General features: G+C 44.8%; 1 protein-coding gene across 25 annotated transcripts in view; it reads left to right on the top strand.

Moving 5' to 3' along the window:
- LOC110520999 (SH3-containing GRB2-like protein 3-interacting protein 1) overlaps positions 1-12,962 on the top strand; it is a 111,026-nt gene that overhangs the window by 84,971 nt on the left and 13,093 nt on the right. For 9 of the 25 annotated variants that reach the window (XR_016495248.1, XM_090231964.1, XM_090231978.1 and 6 more), the window contains 9 exons: positions 1,221-1,242; positions 1,389-1,473; positions 1,872-1,990; positions 5,881-5,985; positions 6,459-6,533; positions 6,703-7,527; positions 9,272-9,408; positions 9,804-9,933; positions 11,746-11,805. Coding sequence is in view for 22 of the 25 variants with exons in the window: in XM_090231964.1 (XP_090088090.1) it covers positions 1,221-1,242; positions 1,389-1,473; positions 1,872-1,990; positions 5,881-5,985; positions 6,459-6,533; positions 6,703-7,527; positions 9,272-9,408; positions 9,804-9,933; positions 11,746-11,805 (1,558 nt within the window). In the remaining 3 variants the exon portion in view is untranslated. Of the gene's footprint in view, positions 1-1,220; positions 1,243-1,388; positions 1,474-1,871; positions 1,991-5,880; positions 5,986-6,458; positions 6,534-6,702; positions 7,528-9,271; positions 9,409-9,803; positions 9,961-11,745; positions 11,806-12,962 lie in introns of all 25 variants that reach the window. The other 16 variants (XR_016495249.1, XM_090231986.1, XM_090231984.1 and 13 more) reach the window with 7 other exon arrangements.

Raw genomic sequence — 12,962 nt, 5'->3', positions numbered from 1 at the left:
TCTGTGCCCACTGAACTGCCACTATGCACTGAGTGCACACAACATTATGAACACCTGCTTTTTCCATGACATAGACTGACCAGGTGAATCCGGGTGAAAGCCTTGATCCCTTATTGATGTCACCTGTTAAATCCACTTCAGTCAGTGTAGATGAAGGGTAGGAGACCGGGTAAATAATTATTTTTAAGCCTTAAGACATGGATGGTGTACTGTATGTGTGCCATTCAGGGGGTGAATTGGCAAAACAAAAGATTAGAAGTGTCTTTGGACGGGCGATGGTAGTACAGTAGGTGCCAGGCGCACCGTTTTGTGTCAAGAACTGCAACGCTGTTGGGTTTTTCATGATCAGCGGTTTTCCGTGTGTATCAAGAATGGTCCACCAGCCAACATGATACAACTGTGGGAATCATTAGAGTCCACATGGGCCAGCATCCCTGTTGATTGCTTTCGACACCTTGTAGAGTCCATGCTCGACGAGAGGGGGATGAAACTCAATATTAGGCAGGTATTCTTAATGTTTTGTATTATCAGGGTATATTATTATAAAAAAAAATGTTTACCTTTTATTTAACTAGGCAAGTCAGATAAGAACAAATTCTTATTTACAATGACAGCCTACCGGGGAACAGTGTTCAGGGGCAGAACGACAGATTTTTACCTTGTCAGCTCTGGGATTTGATCCGGCCCAAAGCTCTAACCACTAGGCTACCTGCCGCCCCAAATTAGCTTGTCTATAAATCCTTATGGCCATTATAAAGTATATATTATTTGTATTAATGTACATAACTGCATGTTTATTTCACTCTGCAATAAGTACATCTTTTCCAGAAATATATTGTTTCATGATTCGGACAGCGCATCTCGACACATCATCTGTTATGTACTAAGGCCAATAGCTCCTCGATTGTTCCACAGTATTTCTGCGTGAGGTAGAGAGAACCGACCTAGTGGATCTCCACTTCCCTGTGGAGACAGTTGCTAAGTCAGCCCAGCCAATGCTCTCATCCGATTATCTCATTCTGAGGCTACAGAGACCATTTTCTGACCTAGTGGATAGGCTCCCTCCTGGGAATACTGTGTCTAAGGTGCACATTAACACGGTGTGACTCATGGATTTTTAAAACGCTTTAATATTTCCATATGAGTCATTTGAGTGTGAAATGTAATGTGTGATACGTTTTTTTTGTGTCTTTTTTCAAATGTATGTGTTTTTATTATAGGGGTTGATGACAAAGGACTCTGGTAAGTATCTAAGTTGTTTCCTCTTGTCTTGTTGTTTAAAGCTAAACGCCTCAGGTGAAAAGCCAAGTCACCGATTAGCTTCAATGTGTTTCAGTGTGTATGATGAGTCAGTTGAGGTGAACGACTGTGAACGAATCTCTCCTCAGGTGAAGAGATACAGGTGGCTCGGCCAAGACGTCCTGCACCCATTGAGGTCCCCACATTGGCAGCCCCGGCGCTACAAGTTCCCAGGTACGTCTTTATCTGTTGCCCACTGACCTGCTAGACTCGCCCCAGGTGCTGTGGCTGTGTAGTCATGCACTTGTCTGTACATCCATAGTTTTACATGAACCTCTTGTCGACCTTCAGTCTCTGATGACAATCAGCAGCCACTGATTTAGTAACTTCAAGTCGAACGCTTATACATCCCCTTCCTTCCCTTATGACATGAATGCATCTCTTGTTGTAGTGTTCTGAGTGAGGTGACGGAAGCATGCTCGTCTTAGTTTCTGTGGTAGACTGATCGTCTGACTCGTCCTGCTGTCCCTGTCTGTCCTTGTCTTATCTCCATCCCTCAGCAGTAAGAAAGCCACAGTACCAGAGAATGCCTACTAACCCTGTCTGTCTGTCCCTCTTTATCTCCCTCCCAGAAGTAAGAGAGCCCCAGCAGTACCAGTACCAGAGAAGAAGGCAGCGCCAGTACCAGAGGACACTGCAGCCTTATTTGGGCCTCCGCTGGAGACAGCCTTCGGAGAGCAGAAAACTGAAGGTACATCAACTTTCTTTGATGTTTGATTTGTTTGTTTGTGTGTGTGCTGAGCGATTTAACCAGCATCGACATTGATTCAATTACTTGAATTGCATTTAGTTCTTCTTTTTTTTTTTTTGTGAGATCAACTCGCCGTTCCTCTAGAAAGAAATCAAAGCAAGCACGAGAGAAATCAGATCAAGAACAAACTCTGGGATGCTATAGGAATTTGTAGTTTTCAACGGGAAAATATTCAACTTAGTTCAGCACAGAAAACGTGCTAATTAACCTTAATGCCCATAATCCACTACCTGCCCTGTTTATCCAGGCCCCCTGACAGACTCATGAGAGAGGAATGTACACAACGACGAGAGGGATAGAGACAGTTGGTGAAGTAGCTCTACACAATTGATAGTTGTAGGACTTGTAGTAATTTTGTCAGACAGCTCTGCAGCATAAGGAGCTACTAGCTAGCCATCTAGTTAGCTACTAGCCTAGCTAAACAGGATGACTCATTAGGGAGCACAGAGATTACGGTCACGTTTCCCTGCTCAGAATGGCATGCATCAACCAATGGTTGCGTGCCATGTCATCGACTGTTCTGTCGGGCACCAGATTGCTGTAATATAGAGTACTGCATTAGAGGTAGACCGTTTATGATTTTTCAACGCCGATACCGATTATTGGAGGACAAAAAAAGCCCATACCGATTAATCGGCCGATTTTTATTTTATTTATTTATATAGGTGATTCCACAGGTTGATGGTATTTTTTGATTTAGCCGTTGCTGACCCCATGCTTACATCATTATCACAAATAAGACACCTTGCTTTCCCTGGTGCCAATTCCATGTAATAGTCCCACACTGGTGCTCTGCTTTTCTCTGCCATCTGTAAAACACACACACAGCTCTGAAGTGACAATGATACTGAAGAGTCTGCTTAAGAGACCAATACTCCCAACTGTTCGAATAAAAATAGAGTTTAAGTTACCTGTGATGAATTTTGAAAACAAAAACTGTAATTTCTATATGCAGGAAATCCTATTTTAATAATGGAGATGGTAAGAATTGACGACCAAAGTGCGAGTCATAATTCCCATGACACCTTCTAGCAAAATCTGAAAAGCGGTTCCTTCATTCATTGATTCCATAGGATATTTTTAGATTCACTTAAAATAAGGTCTGTGTTTAGTGTAGGCTTACACCACCGTGACAATTTTATAACTGTGTAGATATCCATAGGACAAGGTAACTCTGATCAATATTGGCTAAATATAAGCGAAGATAAAAAAAAATAATTGTAGAGTGGATTTATGAAAACATGTTGACAAACGTTACCTTATCCTAGTGAGATTTACACGAGTATCAAAACGCCGAGGCGATTTAAGCCTGCACGAATCACAGACCATATTTGAAGTAGATCAAGATATTCTGTATGGAAGACATGAACGGTAAAATAACGAAGGAACCCCTTTTCAAGTTCAGCCGCAAGTTATTACAGGAATTATAACACGTTGACTATTTCTCTCTAAACCATATACCTTTGACTATTATGACCCTGCTGCTGCCTACCACCCCTCAGTCAGACTGCTCTATCAAATATCAAATCATAGACTTAACTATATTAAACACACAGAAATACGAGCCTTCGGTCAAATCCGGAAACTATCACCTCGAAAACAAAACGTTTATTCTGTTCCGTATCTAAGGGGTGGCATCCATGAGTCTAAATATTCCTGTTACATTGTACAACCTTCAATATTATGTCATAATTCTGGCAAATTAGTTTGCAAAGAGCCAGGCAACCCAAACTGTTGCATATACCCTGACTCTGCGTGCAATGAACGAGGCAGAACGTTCCTAGGCCGTCATTGAAAATAAGAATGTGACTTGCCTAGTAAAATAAAGGTGTAATTTTTTTTTTTTTTTTAAATCTTCAAAATCGGCGCCCAAAAATACAGATTTCCGATTGTTATATGAACTTGAAATCGGCCCTAATTAATCGGCCATTCTGATTAATCGGTCGACCGCTATACTGTATGATGTGGTTAGTTGATATGTAAGATCTGGCATGCGTCAGCAACACCTGGGCAGAAGAACGCGCCCAATGTTAGATGGTGGTTTGGCCGGCTGGCTGCTACTGCCTGAGCTGAGATGAGATGGGCAGAGCAGAGATGAGCAGAGCAGAGATGAGCAGAGCAGAGATGAGCAGAGCAGAGATGAGCAGAGCAGAGATGAGCAGAGCAGAGATGAGCAGAGCAGAGATGAGCAGAGCAGAGATGAGCAGAGCAGAGATGAGCAGAGCAGAGATGAGCAGAGCAGAGATGAGCAGAGCAGAGATGAGCAGAGCAGAGATGAGCAGAGATGAGCAGAGCAGAGCAGAGATGAGCAGAGCAGAGCAGAGATGAGCAGAGCAGAGCAGAGATGAGCAGAGCAGAGATGAGCAGAGCAGAGATGAGCAGAGCAGAGATGAGCAGAGCAGAGATGAGCAGAGCAGAGATGAGCAGAGCAGAGATGAGCAGAGCAGAGCAGAGATGAGCAGAGCAGAGCAGAGATGAGCAGAGCAGAGATGAGCAGAGCAGAGATGAGCAGAGCAGAGATGAGCAGAGAAGAGCAGAGCAGAGATGAGCAGAGCAGAGCAGAGATGAGCAGAGCAGAGATGAGATGAACAGAGATGAGCTGAACAGAGATGAGATGAACAGAGATGAGCTGAACAGAGATGAGATGAACAGAGATGAGATGAACAGAGATGAGATAGTGACTAAAGAATTAAATAAAAGAAAGTCAATCAATAAAGTAATAAGACAATGGCTGGTTTTCAATGTTTTGGCAATTGAAAGTTCTCAGTATTTGGCTTTGGAATTTCAATTAAAACGTGTTAAAATCATTTTAAGGTAGTAATTTCATGTAAAAAGAAAAGGGGAAAAAATAACCAGAAATCGTTAACTGTGATTATTATTATAAAAATAAAAAAACTCGAACTGACCTCAAAAAGCACTAATCGCTTAGCACTAGCGTGTGTGTGCGTGCGTGTGTCCATCCCTACCTTGTTTTTCTGTGATCGAGCACTGTAACGACAAAGGCTTGTCGTGGAACACTGCCGCTGGCTGTGACACTGAAGACACACCGCAGATGCATAGCACCAACAAGATGGATGCTTCCTATTCTCTCCACTGCCTTTCGGCCACCTCTAAAGACACTATCCCTCTTCCCTGTCAGCTGCACACGCTGCCACTATGTCTTGCAAGCTAAAACTCTCACAAACACGCTCGTGGTCAGAGGCACTATGAGGTAAATGAGATTCCACCTTGGTTGGTTTGTTGTCGTGTGAATCCTCCCCTCACCCCTCTCAGTCAGGGTTCTATACTAGCTCTGCAGGCTCTGACTGGAAAGCTCTTAGCTTGTTATATAACTACCTGCCGAAGCATAGCTAATGTCACTACATACAGATCCAGCAGCCTTTGCTTTTTTAACACACCATTCAGAGATAGAAGTTTCTCTATGAGGCTGTTAGTCCCTGCTGATATCCCTCTTTCTCAATGGAGTGGTTATATAAAGTACATGATTCTGTGAGACTGATAGGGTTGCTATTCTCTATTTGTAAATAACGGATGAGCTTGTATAAGATGCTGCCTTCAGTAGTAGGAGATATTCGCCACAACTATAGCTAATAAAACTGATATTACCTCGTCACTTCTTGGTGTCTTTCTTTGAGCAGTGATTGGTTGGTTATAGACATGACAGGTTTAGGCTAATGGTAATCTTGGTCCGAGAATTCAGATTCAATGCATGTCTTTATTGTAGATGCTAGCATGCGTATTTTAACATACAGTTACCAAGAGGTATCTATTTTTAGCTTATTAAACTGACGCCCCATCTATGTTATGTCCCCTGTCTGTCCTGAACGTAGTGGGTATATCTGAGCCAGTGGTGTGTGGCGTATGGGGTGCTCCTCTACCTGAGTCTGAGTCACTGAGCCCAGACTTCTCTTTCACAAGACCCTTCCCTACAGGCAGTAAGTTTTCCATTTTGTGTTTGCACTTCCTGGAATGACTCTGGAATGACTGCACGGAACCATCAACTCACCTCATAAACCACCTCACCCTCATGACTGAAACTAATGAGCGATCTGGACGGATGAACAGAGGGAGAGAGAGTCTGTGAACAAGTGTGCCATTAACTCTTCCTCCGCAACCCGTTCTAACCCACTCATTTCATCCGTCATTAGAGAAATAATTAAATCCCATACTAATGTTGAGCATCATGATTCAATTGCCTCTTCCTCTTCTTCCCCCCCTGCATCTGCATGGATTATGGGCAATATGCATGGTGGTGTATGTAATATATGGCATGGGGGCTGTATGGTAGTTCCCTACCTGTACTGTGCTGAGCTGGTGTGGCACAGCCAGGCACTACCACCAGGTGCCTCTAGATGGCGCCACCCTTTAGAGTGACAGGCTGTTCATGGATGCACTGATATCATTGCAGCTCCGCCCCCGCTTCCGCCCAAGAATGTCCCGACCTCCCCCCCACTGACTGGCTCCCCCTCTGCAGATGCTGCTGGTAAGACCTTTCATCCCTCGACCCCTCACTCCAGCCCCCTTCCCTCGCTCCTTCCCTCTAACTTTTTCTTGCATTTGCTGTCACTCTCTCTCACTCTCTCAATCTCTCTCACTCATTCTCATACTAACTGCTCTGCTCCTCTCTCCCTGCACGTGGCTCTGTCTGTCAGGTTTGTCAATAAAGGCAGAAGGCTCAGGGAGGAAGACCTCCGTCCCAAACTTGGATAACATTTTCGGCCCAGCGGAACCCCCTGCCTTTGGCGAGGAATCTGCCGACAAGTGGATCTGCTTCAGCGAGGAGGAATCCGCAGCCTCTGAAAAACCACCCCCACCAACGTCCCCACCCCCTCCAGAAGATCCCCCCGCCCCTCCTGTACCCACCTCCCCTCTCCCTCTGGATGACCCTGTCCCTGCCCCCTCTCTCTCCCCTCTCCCCACCTCCCCTCCCCCACAGGAAAAACCTGTCTCTCCATTACCCACCTCCCCACCCCCTACAGATGAACCAGTGCCTCCCCTACCCACTGTCCCACCCACGCCGAAAGACCCTACACCCTCACCACTTCCTCCAAAGGACCCTACACCACCCCCCACTCCCACACCCACTGTTGTCCCCACTCTCGACTTAACATCCAGCATCGCCCCTGCTCCCCTTGTCACCTCACCCACCAGCGTTGCCCCTGTCCCCTCTGCAGTTCCGTCTTCTCCCAAAGCAAGCACACCTGTCTCCCCCACCTGCCCCCCTGCCCCTATGGAGGCACCCTCACGCACCATCCCCCGGCCCCTCGTCTTGGCCGCGGAGGAACAGATGAGTCCTGAAGCAGCAGCTCTGCCTGTCCCACCTGCCCCTCCGAAAGAGGACCTCAGTGAAACCACCATCACCCTGTCACCCAAAGATGCTGGCCAGGTGTCCCGTGTTGCACCTCCCCCTCCTCCACCCCCTACATACAGGGCAGTGGTGTCCTCTCCAGGACCAACGACAGGGGGTACGGGTAGTGGTGAGTACCCCTGAAGGCTAAACTCATCCTACACAACACCCCCATCCAGTACTTCACAACCCACCTGACCACTGTCGGCATCAGTCTCAGCCCGTAGAGATGTGCTGATGTATAACGCAGTCAGCTAGTGTAAGCACATACTTTGATAGGTTGTAAAAGAGTCTGTTCTCAAGTGACTTATCTACATGTTGGATGATTAAAAACTAGGAACATAATGACCATCTATTTAAGGCAGTGATTGGGCTTAGGTGGCTTGCTGTTTGACTGGAGCGGCCCATTGAAATCAGCTGTGAGTAGGATAATTATATTCATTACGCTGCTTAATGGTTAGATTAATGCTGACTGATTCCCATATCAGGGTTGATCACAATCGTCACATTAATACAAATAAGAGAAGGTACTGTACAGAAACACTGCTCTTGTTTAGACCTACAGCTCGTCTTACAAAATCAAGTGTGTGTGTGTGTGTGTGTGTGTGTGTGTGTGTGTGTGTGTGTGTGTGTGTGTTATCAGAAAGAAGTGGGTTAAGATCCCTAAGCCAATGAACCCGTTGTTCCCTGTTGTCGTCTATGTAAGGTGCTTTACAATTTTGACGGTCGTTATGCAGTATTGTTCTGTTGCAGACTAAAAAGAGAAGAGTGTAGTGTAGACCTGACTCTGTGTGTGTAGTGCACGTGACCATGATGAAGGGCATTAGTTAGTTTAGTTTAACACATGGAACAACCGGATTCAGGACTGAAAACACAGCTGGGACAGATCCTGTTGACACAGCACTTCGGAATGCCGGGATGAGTGGGTATTCTGGCTCTGACTTTCTTGTCCCCCTGTGGGAAAATAGCCCCTCAGGATAAACAATAAAGTGACTGACTGAGTCCAGAGTGTTTAAAAAAAATAAATGATCATATCACCCACTACTGCAGGGGTGTCAAACAAATGTTGCCCCGGGAGCCGCATTTGATCTTAAATGAGGTCCAGAGGGCCGTACTGGTCATTTGTTATATTTCCTTGCCTTCAAAATTGGCATAAAATAGTCCTCTATCAATAGATTTTTGAATTTTCAATGCTCCTTTACTGTCAAGTGGTTATTTGCGGCCTGGACAGTCAAGAACCTGTATGAATACAGGTCCGTAATCATTTCTACACAGTTGTAATCATTTTAAAGTATATTTATTTAAAAAAATATATATTACTCAAACCACCAGTGGCCAGAATGTACCCCCTGGGCCATATGTTTGACACCCCTGCACTACTGTCTCCCAAAACCTTCCTCATAGATAGCCATGGTGGACTGGTGTGTGTTGTGTTTCACTGGCGTTCTATCCAATTCAATTTAGCTCAGTGGAAATTCAATCAAACATACTGTTCCGTCAACAGGAAACCAGCTTATCCAGTCATTGTTCTAGAATGAACTAGATGTTCTAGAGCTCGTGTCAAACTCATTCCACGGAGGGCCGAGTGTCTGTGGGTTTTCGCTCCTCCCTTGTACTTGATTGATGAATTAAGGTCATTCATTAGTAATGAACTCCCCTACCCTGGTTGTCTCAGTCTCAATTGAAAGGAAAAAACAAAAAGCCCGCAGGCACTAGGCCCTCCGTGGAATGAGTTTGTCACCCCTGTTCTAGAAACTGTCTGGTCAGTTTTGTTTTGATGTTCTAGGATCTCGCCGCATGTTGATTTTCGATTTCTCTGGACAGTGATGTCCCAGTGTTCTTCTAAACCAGGTGTCCTCTTGTCCCCCTTGCAGGAGCGTCCTCTCCGGCTCGACCTGCTACACCGTCAGCTCCATCAGCTGTTGTCAGCAGCCCCACCCCACCCCCACCTCCGCCACGCCCTTCCTCACGACCCAAACTGCCTCCCGGGAAACCTAGCATGGGGGACGTGGTACGTGATCATATCTTTGTTTACACTTGACTTACTACACACTGTAATAACACACTACTTGCACAGTAACAACTCTTCTTATATATATAAAAAAACAGTGTAGGGAATATGGTACGTGATACAGTAATACAAATCTCAAACCTCATCAAGCAGCACACTCCTCCTCGTAAACAATACCTATTTTATACTTTATGGTACATCCGCAATTGACCTGTAGTAGATATTTGACCGTTAGTTTCAAGTGTTCTTGACGTTTAGCCTCCCCCCCCAAAAAAAATAGATGCTGAACTGTGAGGATGATTGAACATTAAATTACTGATAATTAAATAATATCACTAAAATGATATCTAAAATGAAAACCTATCTTTATTCTCTGTCACTCTGTCCCCATGCAGAGCCGGCCTTTTAGTCCCCCGGTCAGTCACTCGTCCAGCCCCCCTCCAGTCGCCCCCCTGGCTCGGGCCGAGAGCACTTCCTCCATCTCCTCCAACAACTCCTTGAGTGCAGCCACCACCCCCACCGTCGGTAAAGATCTCACTGTCTCTGTGTCAGGTGTGTGTGCCGCGTCATCTCTCTCATCACTACCTATGCTACTGTACCTGTGCCACTGTTACAGTACTTGTGCTGTTACCTGTGTTGAGTGTTTGCTTCGGTCAATCTCTGTGCTGCTGCTGCTGAGATGGCGGCGTCCATCGGCTGCCGGTGCTTTTCTGTGACTCTCTCAACTCTCTCTCAATAAATCCTCATGCACTCCTCCAGCGAATTCTTGAGTTACCGTGTTCCCTCAGTGTAATGTATTACACTCACTCAGTGTACTCACTCAATGTACACTGCATTTCTGTGGATGTGGTAACGACTACAACATGCCTAATATGTCGTAATGGAATGGTTAAATATACTGTAACCATTCACTCAGCTGGGGGAGAAGGTTATTGTCAGAAGAGCCTACAGTATATTACGAGGTAATTCAGTCAGTCATAAAGACACACATGGTATTAATCCCAGAGAGCGACATTTTAAATCATCCCTTAAACGAAGCCTGATGTGGTAAATGTTTGCTGGGTACTTACACTACCGTTCAAAAGTTTGGGGTCACTTGACATTTCCTTGTTTTTGAAAGAAAAGCAACAAAAAAAATGGGCCATTAAAATGACATCACATTGTTCAGAAATACAGTGTAGACATTGTTAATGTTGTAAATGACTATTGTAGCTGGAAATGGCTTATTTAAAAAAAAAAAAAATGTAATGGAATATCTACATAGTAGTACAGAGGCCCATTATCAGCAACAGCATGCTGGAGTCGCCTCTTTACTGTTGACGTTGAGACTGGTGTTTGCGGATACTATTTAATGAATCTTCCAGTTGAGGACTAGACACTCTAATGTACTTGTCCTCTTGCTCAGTTGTGCACCGGGGCCTCCCACTCCTCTTTCTATTCTGGTTAGAGCCAGTTTGCGCTGTTCTGTGAAGGGAGTAGTACACAGTGTTGTACAAGATCTTCAGTTTCTTGGTAAGTTATATCATGGAATAGCCTTCATTTCTCAGAACAAGAATACACAGACAAATTTCAGAAGCAGGTTCTTTGTTTATGGCCATTTTGAGCCTGTAATCGAACCCACAAATGCTGATGCTCCAGATACTCAACTAGTCCAAAGGAAGGCCCATTTTATTGCTTCTTTAATTAGAACAACAGTTTTGAGGTGTGATAACATAATTGCACAAGGGTTTTCTAATGATCAATTAGCATTTTAAAATGATAAACTTGTATTAGCTAACACAATGAGCCATTGGAACACAGGAGTAATGGTTGCTGATAATGGGCCTCTGTACGCGCCTATCTAGATATTCCATAAAAAATCTGCCGTTTCCAGCTACAATAGTCATTTACAATATTAAGAATGTCTACACTGTATTTCTGATCAATTTGATGTTATTTTAATGGACAAAAAAATGGGTCTTTCTTTCAAAAACAAGGACATTTCTAAGTGACCCCAAACTTTTGAACGGTAGTGTATGTCATGTTCTTTATATCTGTGAGGAGAACAGTAGAATATGATTTGCAACCTAAGTAGGCTTTGAGCAGAGAGCCCACAATTGAAATGCTGATCATGCCTTGTGTGTTTCTCATCCCATAGATTTTTGTATTTGAGTTTTTCTCTCCACATCCCATAATGTTTTCATTCACAACGTGCCCTCCTTACTGTGACACTGTCCACTTTTTAAAATGTATTACCATTATTCCTGACAGGGTTTTTTCTTTGTTTTGATTTGCATTTGTTTTGTTTTTTGCTCTGTCCTTTTTTTGCTTTTGGGCTGTCGCTTTTTGTGATGTCAGAAGATGATGCTTTTGTAGACAAACTGCCCACGTTTGGGAGGCCCTTTGATTCCCTGGCAGGTACAGTATAGTGTGGATGGAGGGAGGCTTTCTGAGTGGGCGGGGTGGTACCTGGGAGGTACTCTATAATTTGGATGGAGGGAGGCTGTCTGAGAGGAAGGCGGTGGCACTCTGGGAGTGGTGAATGTTCCACCCAAGCTTTGAAGACCGTCTGATGTCATAGGTCCATCCACCCATTATAATTTTCTTGCTTTGTTTGTTTGTTTTTGTCAATCCATCTCAGAGTTGATGGCAGCTATCATATGAGGGGAGTAACTTTGAACTGAGATATTGGAGTACGCCACAGATTTCATTTTTCACTTTGATAAGTGTTGAATGAAAAGCATCCCAATGATAAAGCTGAAATGCCATGCATCTGTTTTTTATCATCCCACTCCTACAAGGTTCTTTTTTCGTTTTTTTTTATGACTGTCCATTCTTTGCTGCCCACATCACCACGGCAACATCCATTTTTGTGTGATATGTGTGTACTGTATGGAGTGCATTGTGCACGGTGTTTTCAACCATGCTGTGTGTGTGTGTGTGTGTGTTCCTGTGTGTAAAGAGTGTAGCCTGTCTGAAGAGCTTCTGTGGCATCTGTTGGCACTCTAGATCCACACACACTCACACACTCTGTGATAGAAACAGAGCCTAGCTGCTTTTGAAGTCTGGCAGGAGAATTAGCCTGAGTGTCTCCAACTGGTTGGTATTCATCGCGCCACCCTCTTCCTCACCACTCCGATCATCACAGACAGGCAGGCAGCCAGTGAGAGAGCTCTCCGGTGCCCATATCCCAACCTCTCCCCCTGATCCCCCCCCCCCCCTCCGTACTAGACCTCCCCTTAGCCTCTGCCTTCTCACTCTCTCACTCCACCCATGGGAACATGTTTCTCCACTACTCTAACCATGCAACCCCCCATCAGAACACCTGTCCGCCATTCACCTCCACTCCATCCATCCATTCACAACCTCCCAAGGTCCCAACCACCCCCTCAGCGGTAACACCTTAACAGTGAGCCCAACAACCCCCTCCAGCACCCCTGGTTCTACCCTAATCACTGCCCCCTGGTGTACATCATCAGGTACAACAGCCAGAGTCAATTTATTCTGAAAGACTATGGCCGGTGTGACACAAAAGAAAACGATCTACTATTGGCATGTGATGTAAAAGTATTCAT

Source organism: Oncorhynchus mykiss, chromosome 4 (genome assembly GCF_057628025.1).
Source record: "Oncorhynchus mykiss isolate SJ-2025 chromosome 4, ASM5762802v1, whole genome shotgun sequence".
Classification (NCBI taxonomy): Eukaryota; Metazoa; Chordata; class Actinopteri; order Salmoniformes; family Salmonidae; genus Oncorhynchus; species Oncorhynchus mykiss.
Note: the sequence above shows the minus strand (reverse complement) of the source record. Positions and strands in the feature narration are given on the sequence as shown.